This window comes from Strix uralensis, unplaced genomic scaffold, assembly GCF_047716275.1.
Source record: "Strix uralensis isolate ZFMK-TIS-50842 unplaced genomic scaffold, bStrUra1 scaffold_545, whole genome shotgun sequence".
NCBI lineage: Eukaryota > Metazoa > Chordata > Aves > Strigiformes > Strigidae > Strix > Strix uralensis.
The window spans coordinates 1-21,441 of NW_027437139.1; the positions used below are offsets into that span (position 1 = coordinate 1).

The 21,441-nt window shown below is 62.5% G+C and overlaps 3 protein-coding genes across 4 annotated transcripts; 1 reads left to right on the forward strand and 2 right to left on the reverse strand.

Annotated features, from left to right (window-relative positions):
- Positions 1–688: 688 nt before the first annotated feature.
- OSGEP (O-sialoglycoprotein endopeptidase) lies at positions 689–3,707 on the reverse strand (the record flags this gene model as incomplete). Its single annotated transcript, XM_074858078.1, is given in 3 exon segments — positions 689–864; positions 3,222–3,341; positions 3,468–3,707. Coding segments are annotated over 3 exon segments (411 nt in total), but the record flags the coding sequence as incomplete, so codon positions are not given.
- Positions 3,708–3,745: 38 nt separating this feature from the next.
- APEX1 (apurinic/apyrimidinic endodeoxyribonuclease 1) lies at positions 3,746–11,240 on the forward strand. 2 transcript variants are annotated; one of them, XM_074858080.1, is made up of 5 exons: positions 3,746–3,839; positions 4,194–4,441; positions 5,738–5,898; positions 7,619–7,811; positions 9,322–11,240. In XM_074858080.1, exons 2-5 carry the CDS (start codon positions 4,390–4,392, stop codon positions 9,834–9,836), a joined length of 921 nt encoding a protein of 306 aa, XP_074714181.1. In that variant the 5' UTR covers positions 3,746–3,839; positions 4,194–4,389; the 3' UTR covers positions 9,837–11,240. The 2 variants fall into 2 exon arrangements, with proteins under 2 accessions (XP_074714181.1, XP_074714182.1); XM_074858081.1 differs by having other exon boundaries at positions 5,741–5,898.
- A 356-nt stretch (positions 11,241–11,596) lies between these two features.
- On the reverse strand, positions 11,597–20,089 carry PIP4P1 (phosphatidylinositol-4,5-bisphosphate 4-phosphatase 1). Its single transcript, XM_074858077.1, has 7 exons — positions 20,003–20,089; positions 19,687–19,859; positions 18,740–18,846; positions 17,896–18,001; positions 17,080–17,132; positions 16,872–16,962; positions 11,597–14,354 (listed from the first exon to the last, which is right to left on the reverse strand). The coding sequence occupies exons 1-7, from the start codon at positions 20,079–20,081 to the stop codon at positions 14,211–14,213; spliced, it is 753 nt and encodes a 250-aa protein (XP_074714178.1). The 5' UTR covers positions 20,082–20,089; the 3' UTR covers positions 11,597–14,210.
- Positions 20,090–21,441: the final 1,352 nt, after the last annotated feature.

Below are 21,441 nucleotides of genomic sequence, written 5' to 3' on the forward strand. Positions count from 1 at the left end.
CCCCGTGTTGTCACGTTACCACATGTTATCGCGTGTTACCACGTGTTATCGCATGTTATCCCGTGTTAGCGCATGTTAGCGCGTTATCGTGTGTTGTCACATGTTATTGCGTTATCACATGTTGTCACGTTATCATGTGTTATCACGTGTTATCACGTTACCGTGTGTTATCGTGTGCTATTGCGTGTCATCACGTTATCACATGTTCTCACGTGTTATCACGTCACCGTGTGTTGTCACGTGTTATCATGTTGTCACATTATCACGTGTTATCATTTGCTATCACGTTACTGTGTCTTATTGTGTGTTATTGTATGTTGTCATGTGTCATCACGTGTCATCACATGTTGTCATGTTATTACATGGTATTGTATGTTCTCATGTCATCACGTGTCAGCGTGTGTTGGGGCGTGTTATCACGTGTTCTCACATGTTCTCACGTGTTCTCACGTGTTACCGCATGCTCTCATGTGTTCTCACGTGTTACTGCGTGTTATGACGTGTTACTACGTTCTCTCGTGTTACCACGCGTTCTCGCACCTCGCGTGTTCTCACGTGTCATCACATGTTATCGCGTGTTCTCAGGCCTTCCCACACGCCCCAACCTCCCCCCGCCCTCCCCGTCCGTCACGTGACCCCCCCGGCCCCCCCCCTTCATCCCGCCCCGCCCCCCGCCTTGGCGTGTTACCTGCGTGTTGCCGCCGCTGACGTAGAGCACGAGGGGGTCGGGGGCGCGGCCCAGCAGCCGCCCCATCTCGATGTGCCCCACGCAGTGATTGACCCCCACCAGGGGCACCCCCCACAGCTGGGCCAGCGTCCGGGCCACCACGGCCACCACCGCCAGCGGCGCCCCCATCCCGGGCCCTGCGCACATGGCAAAAACACACTAAGGACACGCGAATGCACCGCACTCCCCCCCCCCCCCCCCCACGTGCCTCCCGCAGGGCAACTATGGGGCTGGGGCGGGGCCAAGATGGCGGCTGAGGCCTCTGGGGGTCCCATGTGTTGATTTGTAATGAACATGCTAAGAACATGCTAAGCACATGTGACCCACACGCCTCCCACATGGCTCCTCAGGGGGTCCCATGGGGCTGGGGCGGGGCCAAGATGGCGGCTGAGGCCTCTGTGGGGGTCCCATCTATGAGTTTCAAATGAACATGCTAAGCACATGCTAAGAACATGTGAACCACACGCCGCCCACACGCTTCCTATGGGGCTCCCATGGGGCTGGGGTGGGGCCCAGATGGCGGCTGGTGTTTGGGTAGGGGCTGGGGGTCGCACACGCTAAGGCCACGCTAAGGACACGCTAAGGACATGGGAAGGAGATGCTGAGGACACTTTAAGGCCATGCTAAACACATGCTAAGGGCACAGTGAGGCCACACTAAGGCCATGCCGAGGGCACGCTAAGGGCACACGATGAACATGATAAGGACATGCTAAGCACATGCTAAGGCCATGCTATGAACACACTATGGACATGCTAAGGCCACAGTAAGGCCACGCTGAGCACATGCTAAGGACACGTGATGGACACACTAAGGACATGCTGAGCACACGCTAAGGCCATGCTGAGGCCACGCTAAGCACACCCTAAGGACATGCTGAGGTCACACGATGAACACACTAAGCACACGCTAAGGCCATGCTATGAACATGCCTAGGACATGCTAAGCACATGCTAAGGACACAATAAGGACACTAAGCACACACTAATGACGTGCTTAGGCCACGCTATGAACACATTAAGGACACACTAAGGCCATGCTATGAACATGCTAAGGAGACACTAAGCACATGCTAATGACACGCTTAGGCCACACTATGAACACACTAAGGACACTTTAAGCACATGCTAAGGACACGCTAAGGCAACGCTATGAACCCGCCAAGGCCATGCCAAGGCCATGCTATGAACATGCTAAGGTGATGCTGAGCACACACTAAGGCCACGTGATGAACATGCCAAGCACACACTAAGGACACCCTAAGGCCATGCTACGAACACACTAAGGACACACTAAGCACATGCTAAGGGCATGATAAGGCCACACAATTAACACACTAAGGACATGCTAAGGACATGCTAAGCACACCTTATGGCCACGCTAAGGCCCCACTAAGCACACACTAAGGCCACGCTATGAACATGCCTAGGACATATAAAGCACACACTAAGGCCATGCCTAGCCCATGCTAAGGCCACGCTAAGGCCATGCCAAGTTCATGCTAAGGACATGCTATGAACCTGCCTAGGACCTATTAAACATGCGCTAAGCACATGCTAAGGACATGCCAAGGGCACGCTAAGGCCACGCTATGAACATGCCTAGGACATATAAAGCACACACTAAGGCCATGCCAAGTCCATGCTAAGTCCATGCTAAGGCCACACTATGAACATGCCTAGCACATATAAAGCACACACTGAGGCCATGCTAAGGTCACGCTAAGGCCACATTAAGGCCACTCTAAGGCCATGCCATGAACACACTAAGGACACATTAAGCGCGTGCTGAGGACACACTAACGACACGCTTAGGCCATGCTAAGGCCACACAATGAACACGCTAAGGCCATGCTAAGGACACGCTAAAGACACCTTACGGCCACGCTAAGGCCCACACTAAGCACACGCTAAGGCCATGCTACGAACATGCCTAGGACATATAAAGCACACACTAAGGCCATGCTAAGGCCACGCTAAGGCCATGCTAAGGCCATGCTAAGGACACGCTAAGGAGACGCGAAGGCCATGCTAAGGCCACACTAAGGCCACGCTAAGGCCACACTAAGGACATGCTAAGGCCACGTCAAGCACACGCTAAGGCCACGCTACGAACATGCCTAGGACATAAAAGCACACACTAAGGCCACATTTAAGGCCACGCTAAGGCCATGCTAAGGCCATGCTAAGGACACGCTAAGGAGACGCGAAGGCCATGCTAAGGCCATGCTAACGCCACACTAAGGCCATGCTAATGCCACGTTAAGGCCACGCTAAGGCCACGCCAAGCACACGCTAAGGCCACGCTACGAACATGCCTAGGACATAAAAGCACACACTAAGGCCATGCTAAGGCCACGCTAAGGACATGCTAAGGCCACGTCAAGCACACGCTAAGGCCACGCTACGAACATGCCTAGGACATAAAAGCACACGCTAAGGCCACGCTAAGGCCACGCTAAGGCCACGCTAAGGCCACGCCAAGCACACGGTACCTCGGGTGAAGGCGACGGCGTCGATGTCCCGGGGCCGGGTCCCGGCGTCGCTCAGGGCCGCGCCCACGAGCCCCAGCAGCGCCCCGCGGTGGTGGCGGCCGGTGGGGCCGGGGGCGAAGCCTGGAGGGGGCGGAGTCACGTGAGGAGGGGGCGGGGTCACGTGACGGGAGCAAGGGGGGGGGGGTGTGTGTGTGTGACGTCCCGGGGCGGGGGGGGGGGGAACCCGGTGACGTCACGGCGCCTCACCGTGGCCCGGCGGCGTCACGTACGTGGCGCGGCGGTTGCTGAGGATGACGCCATCGCGCACCACCCCCGCGCCCACCTTATTGGCGGAGCCCTCCAGCCCCAGCACCGTCGGCATGACGTCACCGTGACGTCACCGCCGCCTTTTTCTTCCTCCCTCCCCCCCCCCCACCTCCGCCGCCGGTTTTTCACCGCCGCCGCTTCCACGCGCCGCGCCGGGCCCCGCCCCTTCCGCCAGGCCTCACTTCCGGTCGCGGGCTGCTGGCGTCACTTCCGCTTCCGGTCCCGCCCCTTCCCATACACACACACACACACACGCGGAGCCGCCCCGGCGCGGTCCGAGCAGCGGGAAGCGCCGATTGGGCGGGACTAAAGGTACCGGCGGGCGCTGATTGGCTGCGGGGGGGGGGGGTGCGGGGGAGGGGGGGGGGGCAGCACGGCCGCTGATTGGTCCCGGTTCTGAGCGCAGCCAGCGCGGATTGGCTCCGGTTCGGGCCTCAGCGGCCGCTGATTGGCCGCCTCACAACCACGGCGGCCGCTGATTGGCTCCGGTTCGGGCGCCGGCGGAAGCCGATTGGCTCCGGTTCGGGCCTTAGCGGCCGCGGATTTGGCGCCTCGTGGCTACGGCGGCCGCTGATTGGCCCATTCAAGCCGGGCGGCGCTCGCTGATTGGCTGAGCCCCGGCGGGGGGGGCGGGACTTTGCGCTGATGTCAATCTCCCTTCTGCAGGGGGCGGAGCTTGACCCGGAGGGGGCGTGGCCTGAGCCCAGGGGTGAGGCCTGCAGCGGACGGGGGCGTGGCCTGAGCAGGAGGGGGCGGAGCCAGACGGCGGTGTCGCGACTGGAGGGGGCGTGGCCTGAGCCCCGTGGGTGTGGCCTGAAGCGGAGGGGGCGTGGCCTGAGCCCCGGGGGCGTGGCCTGGGGCGATGCCGAAGCGCAGTAAGAAGGAGGCGGCCGAGGGCGACGCGGGGGAGGAGGGTGAGTCGCTCCCAGTATAAACCAGTATAAACCAGTATGGACCAGTATGGACCAAGACTGGCCGCTCCCCCTCCCAATGCTGCTGTAGCCCCTCCCAGTTCCTCCCAGTGCCCCCCAGTCGCCTCCCAGTCCCACCCCAGTGCTTCCCAGTTCCCTCCCAGTCCATCCCAGTTCCCCCGATCCCTCTCCCAGTCCCTCCCAGTAACTCCCAGTTCACCAAAACCCTCTCCCAGTCCCTCCCAGTGCCCCCAAATCCCCTCCCAGTGCCTCCCAGTCCCCCCCAGTTCCCTCCCAGTCACCCCAAAATCCCTCCCAGTGTCTCCCAGTCCCTCCCAGTAACCCCCCAGTCCCACCCCAGTGCTTCCCAGTTGCCTCCCAGTTCACCAAAACCCTCTACCAGTCCCTCCCAGTTCCCCCAAACCCCCTCCCAGTGCCTCCCAGTCCCTCCCAGTGACCCTGAATCCGCTCCCATTCCCTCCCAGTCCTCCCATATCCCCTCCCAGTGCCTCCCAGTGCCCCCAAACCCCCTCCCAGTCCCCTCCCAGTGCCTCCCACTCCGTCCCAGTGCCCCCAGCCCCCCTCCCAGTCCCCTCCCAGTGCCTCCCAGTGCCCCCAAACCCCCTCCCAGTGCCTCCCAGTCCCTCCCAGTGCCCCCAAACCCCCTCCCAGTGCCTCCCAGTCCCCCCCAGTCCCCCCAAACCCCCTCCCAGTCCCCTCCCAGTGCCTCCCAGTCCCTTCCAGTGCCCCCAGGCCCCCTCCCAGTCCCCTCCCAGTCCCTCCCAGTGCCCCCAAACCCCCTCCCAGTGCCTCCCAGTCCCTCCCAGTGCCCCCAGCCCCCCTCCCAGTCCCCTCCCAGTGCCTCCCAGTCCCTCCCAGTGCCCCCAGCCACTCTCCCAGTCCCCTCCCAGTGCCTCCCAGTGCCCCCAAACCCCCTCCCAGTCCCCTCCCAGTGCCTCCCAGTCCCTCCCAGTGCCCCCAAACCCCCTCCCAGTCCCCTCCCAGTGGCTCCCAGTGCCCCCAAACCCCCTCCCAGTCCCCTCCCAGTGCCTCCCAGTGCCCCCAAACCCCCTCCCAGTCCCCTCCCAGTCCCCTCCCAGTCCCTCCCCGTGCCCCCAAACCCCCTCCCAGTGCCTCCCAGTCCCTCCCAGTGCCCCCCAACCCCCTCCCAGTCCCCTCCCAGTGCCTCCCAGTGCCCCCAAACCCCCTCCCAGTCCCCTCCCAGTGCCTCCCAGTCCCTCCCAGTGCCCCCAGCCCCACTCCAGTTCCCTCCCAGTAACCCCCAGTACCCCCCCCCAGCAGGCCGTCGTCCCCCCAAGGCGGGTCGGGAGGATTCGGGGGCCCCCTACGAGGACCCTCCCCCCCGCGAGGTCACCCCGGGGGGGCAACGCTTCACCCTCAAAGTCACCTCCTGGAACGTCGACGGGCTGCGGGCCTGGGTGCGCAAAGGGGGGCTCCAGGTGAGGGGGGACCCCAAAAATCCTCAAAATCACCCCAAAAAACGGGACTCGGGGACCCCAAAAATACCCAGAAATTGGCTCAAAACGGGCGTCTGGGGTGGAGGGGTGGGGGTGGGGGGGCATATAATCCCCTCAAAATGGCCGCCAGGGCACTATAACCCCCTCAAAATGGCGGCTGGGGGATGGGGGGACCCCAAAAATCCTCAAAACCCCCCAAAAAACGGGAGTCGGGGACCCCAAAATGCCCCAAAATTGGCCCAAAATGGGGGTGTGGGGGGGCACGTAATCCTCTCAAAATGGCGGCTGTGGGACTATAATCTCCTCAAAATGGCGGCTGGGGGGGTGGGGGGAGGGCGGTGACCCCCCAAAATGGCGCCTGGGGGATGGGGGGACCCCAAAATGCTCAGAACCCCCCAAAAAACAGGACTGGGGGACCCCAAAATGTGCCAAAATTGGCCCAAAATGGGGGGGGGGGGGGGCACGTAATCCTCTCAAAATGGCCGCCGGGGGTCTGGGGGGACCCTGTGACCCCCCCAAAATGGCGCCTGGGGGATGGGGGGACCCCAAAAATCCTGAGAAACCCCCCAAAAAGGGATCTGGGGACCCCAAAAAAACGCCAAAAATGGGTCTTAGGGGTTTGGGGGGGGCCCTGGGACACCCCAAAAATGGCGCTTGGGGCCCCAAAACCCCCCAAAAATGGGCTCTGGGACCCCCCAAAACCCCCCAAAATAGGCTCTGGGGGCCCCAAAAATGGCTCCCAGGGGTTTGGGGGGGCCCCATGACACCCCAAAAATGGCATCTGGGGCCCCAAAACCCCCCAAAAATGGGACCCAGGGGTCTGGGGGGGCCACAAAACCCCCCAAAAATAGGGTCTGGGGGCCCCAAAACCCCCCAAAAATGGGCTCTGGGGGCCCCAAAAGTGGCTCCGAGGGGTTTTGGGGGCCCTGGGACACCCCAAAAATGGCATCTGGAGCCCCAAAACCCCCCAAAAATGGGCCCCAGGGGTCTGGGGGGCCCCAAAACTCCCCAAAAATGGGGTCTGGGGGCCCCAAAAAACCCCAAAAAATGGGGCTCAGGGGTCTGGGGGGGCCCCAAAACCCCCCAAAAATGGGCTCTGGGGGCCCCGTGACACCCCAAAAATGGGGTCTGGGGGCCCCAAACCCCCCCAAAAATGGGACCCAGGGGTCTGGGGGGCCCCAAAACTCCCCAAAAATGGGGTCTGGGGGCCCCAAAAATGGCTCCCAGGGGTTTGGGGGGGCCTCATGACACCCCAAAAATGGCATCTGGAGCCCCAAAATCCCCCAAAAATGGGCCCCAGGTGCCTGTGGGGCCCCAAAACTCCCTAAAAAATGGGGCCCAGGGGTCTGGGGGGGCCCCATAACCCCCCAAAAATGGGCTCTGGGGGCCCCGTGACACCCCAAAAATGGGGTCTTGGGCCCCAAAACTCCCCAAAAATGGGCTCTGGGTGCCCCAAAACCCCCCAAAAATGGGGTCTGGGGGCCCCAAACCCCCCCAAAAATGGGACCCAGGGGTCTGGGGGGGCCCCAAACCCCCCCAAAAATGGGCTCTGGGGGCCCCGTGACACCCCAAAAATGGGGTCTTGGGCCCCAAAACTCCCCGAAAATGGGTGGGTTGGGGGTTCCCCAAATACCTATTTTGTTCCCCCGGGGGGTGTCGCCCTCGCGGGTGCCCCCCCCCCACCCCCGTGTCCCCCCCGCAGTGGGTGCAGGAAGAGGCCCCCGACGTTCTGTGCCTCCAGGAGACCAAATGTGGGGGCCCCTCGGTGCCCCCCGAGGTTCGGGCCCTCCCCGGCCTCCCCCACCAGTTCTGGGCCAGCCCCGAGGGACGACCCGGCTACAGCGGCGTTGGGCTACTGGCCCGTCACGAGCCCCTCAGCGTCACCTACGGCATCGGTGAGACCCCCCGGGACCCCCAAATCCCACCCCCGGGACCCCCAAGTTCCCCCAGAGCTTCAAATTGCTCCTTGAAGGACCTAGAACCTTCACGAATGGGCCCAAAATGGGGATAAATTGGCCCAAAATTCCCTCTCAGGACCCCCCAGACCTATAAGTGCCCCCCTGTGACCCCCAAATCCCTCCCCGGGACCCCTAAATCCCCCCCCAGGACCCCCAAATCCCGCCCCCCCAGGACCCCCAAGTTCCCCCAGAGCTTCAAGTTCCACCTTGAAAGACCTAGAACCTTCATGAATGGTCCCAAAATGAGGCAAAATTGCCCCAAAATTCACTCTCAGGACCCCCAAGTGCCTCCTGTGACCCCCAAGTTCCTTCTGGGACCCCCAAATCCCCCCCTGGGCCCCCCAAGTTCCCCCAAGCCTTGAAATTGCTCCTTGAGGGATCTAGAACCTTCACAAATGGGCCCAAAATGGGGATAAATTACCCCAAAATTCCCTCTCAGGACCCCCAAGTACCCCCCTGTGACCCCCAAATCTGCCCCTGTGGCCCCCAAGTTCTCTCTGGGACCCCCAAATCCCCCCCCTGGGACCCCCAAGTTCCCCCAGGGCTTCAAGTTCCACCTTGAAGGATCTAGAACCTTCATGAATGGCCCCAAAATGAGGCAAAATTGCCCCAAAATTCCCTCTCAGGACCCCCCCCCGGACCTATAAGTGCCCCCCGGGACCCCCAAAATATCCCCCTGGACCCCAATTTTCCCAGTGGCCCCCCAATTACTTTAATTGCCCCCAGTTGCCCCCCAGTTGCCCCCAATCACCCGAGTTGCCCCCCAATTACCTTTACTGCCCCCCACTGCTCTTCAGTTGCCCCCCAATGGTCCCCAATGGCCCCAGTTGCCCCCCAATCACCCCAGTTGCCCCCCAATAACCTTAATTGCCCCCCACTGCTCTTCAGTTGCCCCCAGTTACCCCCCAGTTGCCCCCCAATGATCTTCAATGGCCCCAGTTGCCCCCCAATGGCCCCAGTTGCCCCCAGTTGCCCCCCAATCGCCCCAGTTGCCCCCCAATTACCTTTATTACCCCCCACTGCTCTTCAGTTGCCCCCAGTTGCCCCCCAATGGCCCCAGTTGCCCCCAATCGCCCCAGTTGCCCCCAGTTGCCCCCCAATCGCCCCAGTTGCCCCCCAATTACCTTTATTGCCCCCCACTGCTCTTCAGTTGACCGCAGTTACCCCCCAGTTGCCCCCCAATGGTCCCCAATGGCCCCAGTTGCCCCCCAATTGCCCCCAGTTGCCCCCAATCGCCCCAGTTGCCCCCCAATTACCTTTATTGCCCCCCACTGCTCTTCCATTGCCCCCAGTTGCCCCCCAATCACCCCAGTTGCCCCCCAATCACCCCAGTTGCCCCCCAATTACCTTTATTGCCCCCCACTGCTCTTCAGTTGCCCCCAGTTGCCCCCCAATGGCCCCAGTTGCCCCCCAATCGCCCTCACTCACCCCCCTCCTCCCCGCCAAGGTGACGAAGAGCACGACCGCGAAGGCCGCGTGGTGACGGCCGAATTCCCCGCCCTCTTCGTGGTGGCCGCCTACGTCCCCAACGCCGGGCGGGGATTGGTCCGTTTGGAATATCGACGCCGGTGGGACGTGGCCTTTCGCTCCTTCCTCGCCCGTTTGGACGCCCGAAAACCCGTCGCCCTCTGCGGCGACCTCAACGTGGCCCACGCCGAGATCGACCTCCGCCACCCCCGAGCCAACCGCCGCTCGGCCGGCTTCACCCCGGAGGAGCGCGAAGGCTTCGGGGCCCTCTTAGAAACGGGTTTTCTCGATTCTTTCCGCCATCTTTATCCCGCCGTGCCCCACGCTTACACCTTCTGGACCTACCTGGGGGGCGCCCGCGAGCGCAACGTGGGGTGGCGCCTCGATTATTTCGTCATTTCCCGCCGCTTGGAAGGGGCCTTGTGCGACAGCAAGATCCGCTCCCGCGTGCTGGGCAGCGACCACTGTCCCATCACCCTCTACCTCGCCCTATAGCCCCTCCCAAAATGGCCGGAAATCCACCCGAAACGCCCCAAAATTGGGTCTAGGTGAGGTGGTTGGGGGCTGTGTGGGATCGTGGTGGTTTCATCAACCCCGATTTGGCCGTAAATCCACCCAAAATTGGGTCTAGATGATGTCATCGTGGGTCGTATGGTGTCATGGTGGCTTCATCAACCCCGATTTGGCCATAAATCCACCCAAAATGCCCCAAAACTGGGTCTAGATGATGTCATCGTGGGTCATGTGGTGTCATGGTGGCATCATCAACCTTGATTTGGCCATAAATCCACCCAAAATGCCCCAAAATTGGGTCTAGGTGAGGTGGTTGGGGGCTGTGTGGGATCGTGGTGGCTTCATCAACCCCGATTTGGCCGTAAATCCACTCAAAATACCCCAAAATTGGGTCTAGATGATGTCATCGTGGTCTATATGGCATCAGAATGGTCTCATCAGCCTCTAATTGGCCATAAATTCCCCCAAAATGCCCCAAAATTGGGTCTAGATGATGTCATCGTGGTCGTATGGTGTCATGGTGGCTTCATCAACCCCGATTTGGCCATAAATCCACCCAAAATGCCCCAAAATTGGGTCTAGATGATGTCATCGTGGTCTATATGGTATCAGGATGGTCTCAGCAGCCTCTAATTGGCCGTAAATCCTCCTAAAATGCCCCAAAATTGGGTCCAGATGATGTCATCGTGGGTCATATGGTGTCATGGTGGCTTCATCAACCCCTATTTGGCCAGAAATCCCCCCAAAATGCCCCAAAATTGGGTCTAGGTGAGGTGGTTGGGGGCTGTGTGGGATCGTGGTGGCTTCATCAACCCCAACTTGGCCATAAATCCCCCCAAAATGCCCCAAAGTTGGGTCAAGATGATGTCATCACGGTCTCTATTGGGTCAGGACGGTCTCATCAACCCCTATTTGGCCATAAATCCCCCCAAAATGCCCCAAAACTGGGTCTAGATGATGTCATCGTGGGTCATGTGGTGTCATGGTGGCTTCATCAACCCCGATTTGGCCAGAAATCCCCCCAAAATGCCCCAAAGTTGGGTGGAGCTGACGTCATCGTGGTCTATATGGGGTCACGATGACGTCATCAACCCTTATTTGGCAACAAATTGACCCAAAATCCCCCAAACTCGGGCCTAGATGATGTCGTTGGGGTCTGTGTAGGATCACGGTGGCTTCACCAACCCCTATTGGACCAGAAATCCCCCCAAAATGCCCCAAACCCGCCCCCTCTCAGGTCACCCCACAGATTCCACACACCCCCCCCCCCCTTCTCCCCACAGAGCCGCTGGGGCACCTACAGCCCCCCCCGACCCCCCCCAGCCCCATCCCGGGACCCCCTATAGCCCCCCCAACCCCTATAGACCCCCCCAGCCCCTATAGTCCCCCCCCAGCCCCATAGACCCCCCCCAGCCCCATAGATTCCCCCCCCAGCCCCATCCCGGGACCCCCTATAGACCCCTCCAACCCCTATAGATACCTCCAACCCCTATAGACCCCCCCCCAGCCCTTATAGGTCCCCTCCAGCCCCATAGATCCCCCCCCCCAGCCCTATAGATCCCCCCCAGCCCCTATAGCCCCCCCCCACCCCCTATAGGTCCTCCTGACCCCCACAGCCCCGCCCCCAGCCCCCTATAGCTCCCATAGGGCCCGGCGTAACCCTCAGGGATCCCCCCCCCCCCCCACTATATTTTTACCCCCCCCCCCCGTCGGGGGAGGGGCCAATAAAAACTGTCGTTGAATCGTGAGTCTTGGCCCCACCCTCAAAGATTTGGGGGCGGGGCTGTTAAATAGATCTATATGGGGGAGGGGCCTATGTACAGTGGGGGCGGGACCTCCCCTCCCCCCGCCCTCCTCCTCCTTGAGCCAGGTGCATGCTGGGAAGGGGGCGAGGGAGGGGCCCTCACCGTGAGGGCAGGGCCAGGTGCATGCTGGGAAGGGGGGAGGGCAGCTCCCGGCGTGGGGGAGGGAGGGGAGCAAGATGGCCGACATGCCAGAGGAGGAGGCGATCCAAGATGGCTGCCGCCCCATTGGGTCAGTCCAAGATGGCTGCCAGGCGAGAAAGAGTGGATCCAAGATGGCCGCTGCGGGGGGAGGATCCATGCAAAATGGCTGCCAGGTGAGAAAAAGTGGATCCAAGATGGCTGCCATGGCAGAAGGATCCATCCAAGATGGCCACCAGGTGAGAAAGCGTTTATCCAAGATGGCCACCATGTGGGAAGGATCCATCCAAGATGGCTGCCAAGCTGAAGACTCCATCCAAGATGGCTGCTGCCCTGGAGCATCAACCCAAGATGGCCGCCAGGCGAGAAAGAGTTGATCCAAGATGGCCGCCGTGGCGGAAGGATCCATCCAAGATGGCCGCCAGGTGAGAAAGGGTGGATCCAAGATGGCCGCCGAGCTGAAGGTTCCATTCAAGATGGCCGCCGCACGCGGTGTCGGCGTGTCGCAGGCGTGTCGGGGGGGCGTGGCCTCGTGTGTCACGGGGATGTCACGTGATGGAGGCGGGTCCGGGGCGTGTCACGTGACCCAAGCGTGTGTCAGGCGTGTTACATGACACGGGCGTGTCCTGGGCGTGTCACGGGACTAAAGCATGCTCTAGGCATGTCACATGATTCAAGCGTGTCCCAGGCGTGTCACGTGACCCAAGCGTGTCCCAATTGCGTCACATGATTCAAGCGTGTCCCAGGCGTGTCACGTGACTTAAGCATGTCCGAGTTGTGTCACATGACCCAAACATGTATCGCGCATGTCACATGGCCCAAGCGTGTCCCACGCGTGTCACATGATCCAAGCGTGTCCCAGTTGCATCATGTGATGGAAGCGGGTCCCGGGTGTGTCACATGACCGAAGCATGTCCGAGGTGTGTCGCATGACACAGGCGTGTCCCAGGCGTGTCACATGATCTAAGCGTGTCCCAGCCACGTCACGTGATGGAAGCGTGTCCCAGTCGTGTCACATGATGGAAGCGTGTCACAGTTGCATCACATGAGCCAAGCGTGTCCCAGGCGTGTCACATGACCCAAGTGTGTCTCAGCCATGTCACATGATGGAAGCGTGTCCCAGTTGCATCACATGACCCAAGCGTGTCCCAGGTGTCACGTGACTCAAGCATGTCCCAGGCATGTTACATGACCCAAGCGTGTCCCAGCTGCATCACGTGAGCCAAGCGGGTCCCGAGCATGTCACATGACTCAAGCATGTGCCAGGCATGACACGTGATGGAGGCATGTCCCAAGCATGTCACATGATGGAAGTGTGTCCCAGGCATGTCACGTGACCCAAGCATGTCCCAGCCATGTCACGTGATGGAAGCGTGTCCCAGTTGCATCACATGAGCCAAGCAGGTCCTGGGCATGTCACATGACTCAAGCATGTGTCAGGCATGCCACATGATGCAGGTGTGTCCCAGGCATGTCACATGACTCAAGCGTGTCCCAGCCACGTCACGTGATGGAAGCATGTCCCAGTTGTGTCACATGACCCAAATGCGTCACAGGCATGTCTGAGACGTGTCACATGACACAGGCGTGTCCCAGCAATGTCACATGATGCAGGCGTGTCCCAGGCATGTCACATGACCCAAGTGTGTCCCAGCCATGTCACGTGATGGAAGCGTCTCCCAGTTGTGTCACATGACCCAAGTGGGTCCTGGGTGTGTCACATGACACAGGCATGTCCCAGGCATGACACATGATGCAGGTGCGTCCCAGACATGTCACATGATGCAAGCATGTCCCAGGCATGTCACATGATGGAAGCGTGTCCCAGTTGTGTCACGTGATGCAGGCATGTCCCAGGCATGTCCCATGACCCAAGCGTGTCCCAGCCATGTCACATGATGGAAGCGTGTCCCAGCTGTGTCACGTAACCCAAGCAGGTCCCAGGCGTGTCACATGACACAGGCGTGTCCCAGGCATGTCACATGATGCAGGCATGTCCCAGGCGTGTCACACGACCCAAGCGTGTCCCAGCCATGTCACATGATGGAAGCGTGTCCCAGTTGTGTCCCATGACCCAAGCGGGCCCTGGGTGTGTCACATGACACAGGCGTGTCTGAGGCATGTCACATGATGCAAGCATGTCCCAGCCGTGTCACGTGATGGAAGCGTGTCCCAGCTGTGTCACGTGACCCAAGCGGGTCCCGGGCATGTCACATGACCCAAGCATGTCCCAAGCGTGTCACATGACACAGGCGTGTCCCGGGCACATCCCCTGACCCAAAGCACGTCCCCGGCCACGTCCCGTGACGGAAGCGGCTCCCGGTTGCGTCCCGTGACCCGAGCGCCTCCCGGTGGCATCCCGTGTCGCAGGCGTGTCGCAGGCGTGTCGAGGCGTGTCGCAGGCGTGTGGGGCTCAGGCGCGGGGGGGGAGGGGCTGGCTGACCCGCACGCAGCCCCAATAGGCCGCCCGCAGCAGACAGGCCCCCGCCCCCGCCCCCAGCAGCGCCCACCCGGCGTGGAGGGAGCGGAAGCGGCGGGCGGGGCCCCACGTGCCCACCTGGGGGGCGGGGTCAGAGGGGGCGGGGCCACGGCGGGACACGCCCCCTCCCAGCCCCGCCCCCCCCCCCCCTTGGTCTTTCCTCCCAGTAACACCCCCCCCAGTATAAACCAGTGACCCCCCCCCCAGGGCTTCCCAGTCGCCTCCCAAATGGTGCGAAGCTCCTCCCAGTACATCCCAGTAAGCTCCCAGTATATCCCAGTAACCTCCCAGTATATCCCAGTATATCCCAGTAACCTCCCAGTATATCCCAGTAACCTCCCAGTGTATCCCAGTAACCTCCTAGTAACCTCCCAGTATATCCTAGTGCCTCCCAGTAACTGCCCAGTGTACCCCCAGTGCTTCCCAGTAACCTCCCAGTCCCTCCCAGTACATCCCAGTAACCTCCCAGTCCCTCCCAGTACACCCCAGTAGCCTCCCAGTGTATCCCAGTCCCTCCCAGTAACCTCCCAGTGTATCCCAGTGCCTCCCAGTACATCCCAGTAACCTCCCAGTACCTCCCAGTGCCTCCCAGTGCCCTCCCAGTGCCTCCCAGTAACCTCCCAGTGTATCCCAGTCCCTCCCAGTGCATCCCAGTAACCTCCCAGTACCTCCCAATAACCTCCCAGTACCTCCCAGTACACCCCAGTAACCTCCTGGTGTATCCCAGTCCCTCCCAGTGTATCCCAGTATATCCCAGTAACCTCCCAGTGTATCTCCAGTGCCTCCCAGTCCATCCCAGTAACCTCCCAGTCCCTCCCAATAACCTCCCAATAACCTCCCAATAACCTTCCAGTACCTCCCAGTACACCCCAGTAGCCTCCCAGTGTATCCCACTCCCTCCCAGTGTATCCCAGTCCCTCCCAGTAACCTCCCAGTCTATTCCAGTGCCTCCCAGTACATCCCAGTAACCTCCCAGTCCCTCCCAGTCCATCCCAGTAACCTCCCAGTGTATCCCAGTCCCTCCCAGTGTATCCCAATGCCTCCCAGTAACCTCCCAATGTATCCCAGTGCTTCCCAGTACATCCCAGTAACCTCCCAGTGTATCCTATTAACTTCCCAGTGTATCCCAGTGCCTCCCAGTGTATCCCAGTAACCTCCTTGTACATCCCAGTAACCTCCCAGTATATCGTAGTGCCTCACAGTAACTTCCCAGTGTACCCCCAGTGCTTCCCAGTACATCCCAGTAACCTCCCAGTCCCTCCCAGTACACCCCAGTAGCCTCCCAGTAACCTCCCAGTGCCTCCCAGTAACCTCCCAGTACATCCCAGTAACCTCCCAGTGCATCCCAGTAACCTCCCAGTACCTCCCAGTACACCCCAGTAACCTCCCGGTGTATCCCAATCCCTCCCAGTGTATCCCAGTAACCCCCCAGTGTATCCCAGTGCCTCCCACTCCCTCCCAGTAACCTCCCAGTCCCTCCCAGTGCAGCCCAATAACCCCCCAGTGTATCCCAGTCCCTCCCAGTCCATCCCAGTACATGCCAGCAACACCCCAGTATATCCCAGTGCTCCCCAGTGCATCCCAGTAGCCTCCCAGTGCATCCCAGTAACCTCCCAGTGCATCCCAGTCCCTCCCAGTGCATCCCAGTCCCTCCCAGTAACCTCCCAGTGTATCCCAGTGCTTCCCAGTACATCCCAGTAACCACCCAGTGTATCCTATTAACTTCCCAGTGTATCCCAGTGCCTCCCAGTACATCCCAGTAACCTCCCAGTATACCCCAATAACCACCTAGTAATCTCCCAGTATACCCCAGTAACCTCCCAGTATATCCCAATACATCCCAGTAACCTCCTAGTGTATCCTAGTAACTTCCCAGTGTATCCCAGTAACCTCCCAGTCCCTCCCAGTAACCTCCCAGTCCCTCCCAGTGCAGCCCAATAACCCCCCAGTGTATCCCAGTCCCTCCCAGTCCATCCCAGTACACGCCAGCAACACCCCAGTATATCCCAGTGCTCCCCAGTGCATCCCAGTAGCCTCCCAGTGCATCCCAGTAACCTCCCAGTGCATCCCAGTCCCTCCCAGTCCATCCCAGTCCCTCCCAGTAACCTCCCAGTGTATCCCAGTCCATCCCAGTGTATCCCAATGCCTCCCAGTAACCTCCCAGTGTATCCCAGTGCTTCCCAGTACATCCCAGTAACCTCCCAGTGTATCCTATTAACTTCCCAGTGTATCCCAGTGCCTCCCAGTACATCCCAGTAACCTCCCAGTATATCCCAATACATCCCAGTAACCTCCTAGTGTATCCTAGTAACTTCCCAGTGTATCCCAGTAACCTCCCAGTCCCTCCCAGTAACCTCCCAGTCCCTCCCAGTGCAGCCCAATAACCCCCCAGTGTATCCCAGTCCCTCCCGGTCCATCCCAGTACACGCCAGCAACACCCCAGTATATCCCAGTGCTCCCCAGTGCATCCCAGTAGCCTCCCAGTGTATCCCAGTAACCTCCCAGTGCATCCCAGTGCATCCCAGTCCATCCCAGTCCCTCCCAGTAACCTCCCAGTGTATCCCAGTCCCCTCCCAGTCCCCCCCAGTCGCTCACCGCCAGCCCCGCGGCCGCCCCGGCCATCAGCAGCGCCAGCAGGAGGCAGCAGAGGCAGCGTCGCCGCGGGAACCGGCGCCCAATGGCGGAGCTGGGAGGGGAAAGACAGACAGCGCGAGTGGGCGGGGCTTAGCGCCGGGCGGGGGGGGAGGCGTGGCCACGGCCGGGAGGGGCGTGGCCACCGGCGGGAGGGGGCGGGGCCACTTACACCTTGCGGCAGTGGGGGCAGCGGGCCAGGGTGCGCTCGGGGAGCTCCGCCCACTGCGGGAGGGGCGGGGTCAGCGGGGGGGCGTGGCCACGCCCCTCGGGGCCAAGCCACGCCCCCTTCGCCCATATTTGGGGGGCTGGGACGGTTGGGGGGCGGGGGCTTGTCTATGGGGCGGGGCTTCCCATTTATGGGGCAATGATGGATGGGGAGGGGGCGGGGCTTATCCTGGGGGCGTGGCTTGGCCCGAAGGGGGCGGGGCCTCGCAGTTAAGGGGCAATTATGGACAGGGAGGGGGCGGGGCTTGGCCTAAAGGGGGCGGGGCCTCACAGTTACGGATGGACAGGGAGGGGGTGTGGCTTGAGCAAAGGGGGTGTGGCTTATCCGGGGGGCGGGGCTTGGCCTGAAGGGGGCGGAGCCTCCTCCCCATGGGGCTCCAATTAAGGCACAATGATGGACAGGGAGGGGGCGGGGCTTGTCCCAAAGGGGGCAGGGCTTAACCCAGAAGGGGGTGGGGCTTCTCCTGGGGGCGGGGCTTGGCCTAAAGGGGGCGGGGCCTCCCATTTAAGGGGCAATTATGGACAGGGAGGGGGCAGGGCTTGTCCTGTGGGCGTGGCTTGCCCCCAAAGGGGCGTGGCCTATCCGGGGGGGCGGGGCTTCTCTTAAAGGGGCGGCGCCTCGCTGCTGTAGGGCCCAAATTAAGGGGCGATGGGGCGTGGGGAGGGGGTGGGGCTTGTCTGAAAGGGGCGTGGCTTGTCCCCGAGGGGGCGTGGCTTGTCCCCGGGGGGGCGTGGCTTGCGGGGGAGGGGCGTGTCCTACCAGGAAGGGGCCCCCGCAGTGGGCGCAGAGCACCCGGACGCCGCCGGGGGGGGGGTCGGGGCTGGGGGCTCCCGCCTGGACGGGGCCCAGGTTGATGATTCGCTTACTGGGAGGGAACTGGGTTATACTGGGAAAGATGGAGGGGGGGGGGCGGGGGCGGAGCCCCGGTGCTGGGACTCCGCCTCCTCCCAGTAACACCTATACGTACACCCCAGTATGAACCAGTGACCCCCCCCAGGGCTTCCCAGTCGCCTCCCAAATGCTGTGAAGATTCTCCCAGTATATCCCAGTTCCTCCCAATACATCGCTGTAACCTCCCAGTACACGCCAGTGCCGTCTCAGTGACTCCCAGTAGCCAATAACCCCTCCCAGTCTCCCCCAGTCTCCTCCCACTACATCCCAGTAACCTCCCTGAGCCCCCAAACCCCCTCCCAGTATAACCCTGTGCCCTCCCAGTGCCCCCCAGTTACCCAATAACCCCTCCCAGTGCCCTCCCAGTACATCCCAGTTCCCTCCCAGTACATCCCAGTGCCCAATAACCCCTCCCAGTCTCCCCCACTGCCCTCCCAGTACATCCCAGCACCCTCCCAGTTCCCTCCCATTACATCCCAGTGCCCAATAACCCCTCCCAGTCTCCCCCACTGCCCTCCCAGTACATCCCAGCACCCTCCCAGTTCCCTCCCAGTACATCCCAGTGCCCAATAACCCCTCCCAGTCTCCCCCACTGCCCTCCCAGTACATCCCAGTCCCCAATAACCCCTCCCAGTTCCCTCCCAGTGCCCTCCCAGTCCCCAATAACCCCTCCCACCACCCCCCCGGCCCTCCCAGTCCCTCCCAGTCTGACCAGTAGGGCCGGGGGCAGGCGATGCGCTGGGACGAGGCCTTGCAGACCAGCAGGCAGTTACAGGGGCACCTCACGTACTTCTTCCCGCCGGGGGCCGTGCGGATTGGCTGAGGGGATGGGGAGGGGCGGGGCTTGTCACCCCCAACCCTGCCCACCAGACCCCCCACCCTCCTTAAGCCCCGCCCACCCCCCCATGGCCCATAGGCTGCGCCCCCCCCCTCACACCCCCTTAGGCCACGCCCCCAAGGCCTGTCCATCACACCACACCCTCTCCATGCCCCGCCCCCCTCAGGCCACGCCCACACCCCCCACCCATCACACTCTGCCCCCTTTGAGCCCCGCCCACACCCCTCAGGCCACGCCCCCTCCTCTCACACCCCCCTCAGGCCCTGCCCCAAGCTCCACCCATCACACCACACCCCACTAAGCCCCGCCCCTCAGCTCCCCCCATATGCTCTCAAGCCCCGCCCACACGCCCCTCAGACCACACCCCACCCCTTAGGCCATGCCCCCACGCCCCTTAGACCACGCCCACACCCCTTAGGCCACACCCCTGCCCATCAGGCCACGCCCTCAGGCCATGCCCACACCCCTCAGGCCACGCCCCTGCCCCTCAGGCCACACCCCCGCACCCCTCAGGCCACGCCCACACCCCTTTAGGCCGCACCCCCATCCCTTAGGCCACGCCTCCACCCCCAGGCCACGCCCCTGCCCCATTGGCCACGCCCTCAGGTCATGCACACGCCCCCCTCAGGCCACGCCCCCACCCCTTAGGCCACACCCCTGCCCCTCAAACCACGCCCCCACCCCTTAGGCCACACCCACGCAGCTCTTAGGCCCCACCCCCGCCCCTCAGGCTACGCCCCTGCCCTTTAAGCCACGCCCCCCACCCCTCAGGCCCCACCCCCGCCCCCCCAAGCCCCGCCCCCTCCAGCCCCGCCCCTCACCGTGGCCTCCCCGCAGCCCCCGCACTTCACCACGTGCTGGTGGGTTTTGCCCTCGACGCTGATTGGCCGCTGGCAGACGCGGCACGTGACGGCCGGCCCCGCCCCTCCCTCGGGGCTACCCAATGGCGAGTAAGGGGGCGGGGCCTCGCCCGGCAGCCCCGCCCCCGGCCCCCCTGGCAACGAGGCGGGGGGGGGGGGGAGGGGTGAGGCCTCGCCCCCTCCTCCCACAAGCCCCGCCCACACGCCTCAAGCCCCGCCCCCTCCCCCCCTCAGCGCCCCCTCCCGTCCCTCCCCCCACCCCCCGCCCCTCACTCACCCCCCCCCGACGTTCCCCCCGCGCCGGGGCCCGGCCCCGCCTCAGCCGGCAGCAGCGGCGAGCGCTCCCCGTCCGCCATGACACCCCGCCGGCACGGCCCCGCGCTCCCATTGGCCCGCCCCGAGCACGTGACCCTCCCTTACCCACCGCGCCGTTGCCGGGCGACCGCCCTTCCGCTGCTTCCTCGCGCTCCCATTGGCTCGCTCTTATCACGTGACGCTCCCCCCACCCGCCCCGCGCCGTTGCCGGGCGACCGCCCTTCCGCGCTTCCGCGGGCTCCTCGCGCTCCATTGGCCCGCCCGCATCACATGACATCCCCCTCTCCCCTCTCCCGTGCCGGGCGACCGCCCCTCGCTCGCTCCTCGCGCTCCCATTGGCCCGCCCGCATCACGTGACAACCCCCCTCCCCTCTCCGGTGCCGGGCGACCGCCCTTCGCTCGCTCCTCGCGCTCCATTGGCCCGCCCTCATCACGTGACAACCCCCCCTGCGCCGTTGCCCTCCCCTGGCTCCTCGCGCTCCCATTGGCCTGCCCTCATCACGTGGTACCCCCCCTCCCCGCGCCGTTGCCTGGCGACCGCCTTCCGCTCGCTCCTCGCGCTCCCATTGGCCCTCCCGCCTCACGTGACCCCGTCCCTTCCCGCCCTTTCCCTCCCCCTCAGCCGTCTCCATAGCGACGCCGGCCGCTCCCTTCCCGCCCTCCCCGTTCCCGCTCGCTGATTGGTGGAAACGCCCCGGCGTGAGGGGCGGGGCCACGTCACGTCACGCCGCGGGGGTTTATAAAGCGGCGGGGCGGGAAGAAGGGGTGGGGGGGGGCGGCGGCAGACGGCGGCGCCATGGAGGGCAGGTGGGGGCGTCGCGCATGCGCGGGGGGGTCCCCCCTTTTTTTAAGGGGGTGGGGGGTCCCTGGAGCCCCGTCCCACCCCCCCACCCCCCCGAGGTCGTGACCTCAGCGGCTGGGAGCCAATAGGAGGGCGCCATTGCCCCCCCCCCCCCCCCCCCTCCGAGGGGCGGCAGCCAATGGCTGAGGGGAGGGGAAGCCCCGCCCCCACCCTTGGGGGGGAAATGGGGGTCCTGGAGGGGCCTTGGGGGGGGTGGGGGGGAATTGGGGGGTCGTAGGGGAGGAAATTGGGGGGTTTGCCCCAAAATTGGGGAGTTTCACCCCAAAACTGGGGGGTTTTACCCCAAAATTGAGGTTTTTCTGCCCGAAATTGGGGAGTTTCACCCCAGAATTGGGGGCTTTTACCCCAAAGATTGGGGGTTCCGCCTCAAAATTGGGGTTTTCTGCCCGAAATTGGGGAGTTTCATCCCAAAATTGGAGGTTTTTACCCAAAAATTGCGGGTTTGCCCCCAAAGATTGGGGGTTCCGCCTCAAAATTGGGGTTTTCTGCCCGAAATTGGGGAGTTTCACCCCAAAATTTGGGGGGTTTACCCCAAAATT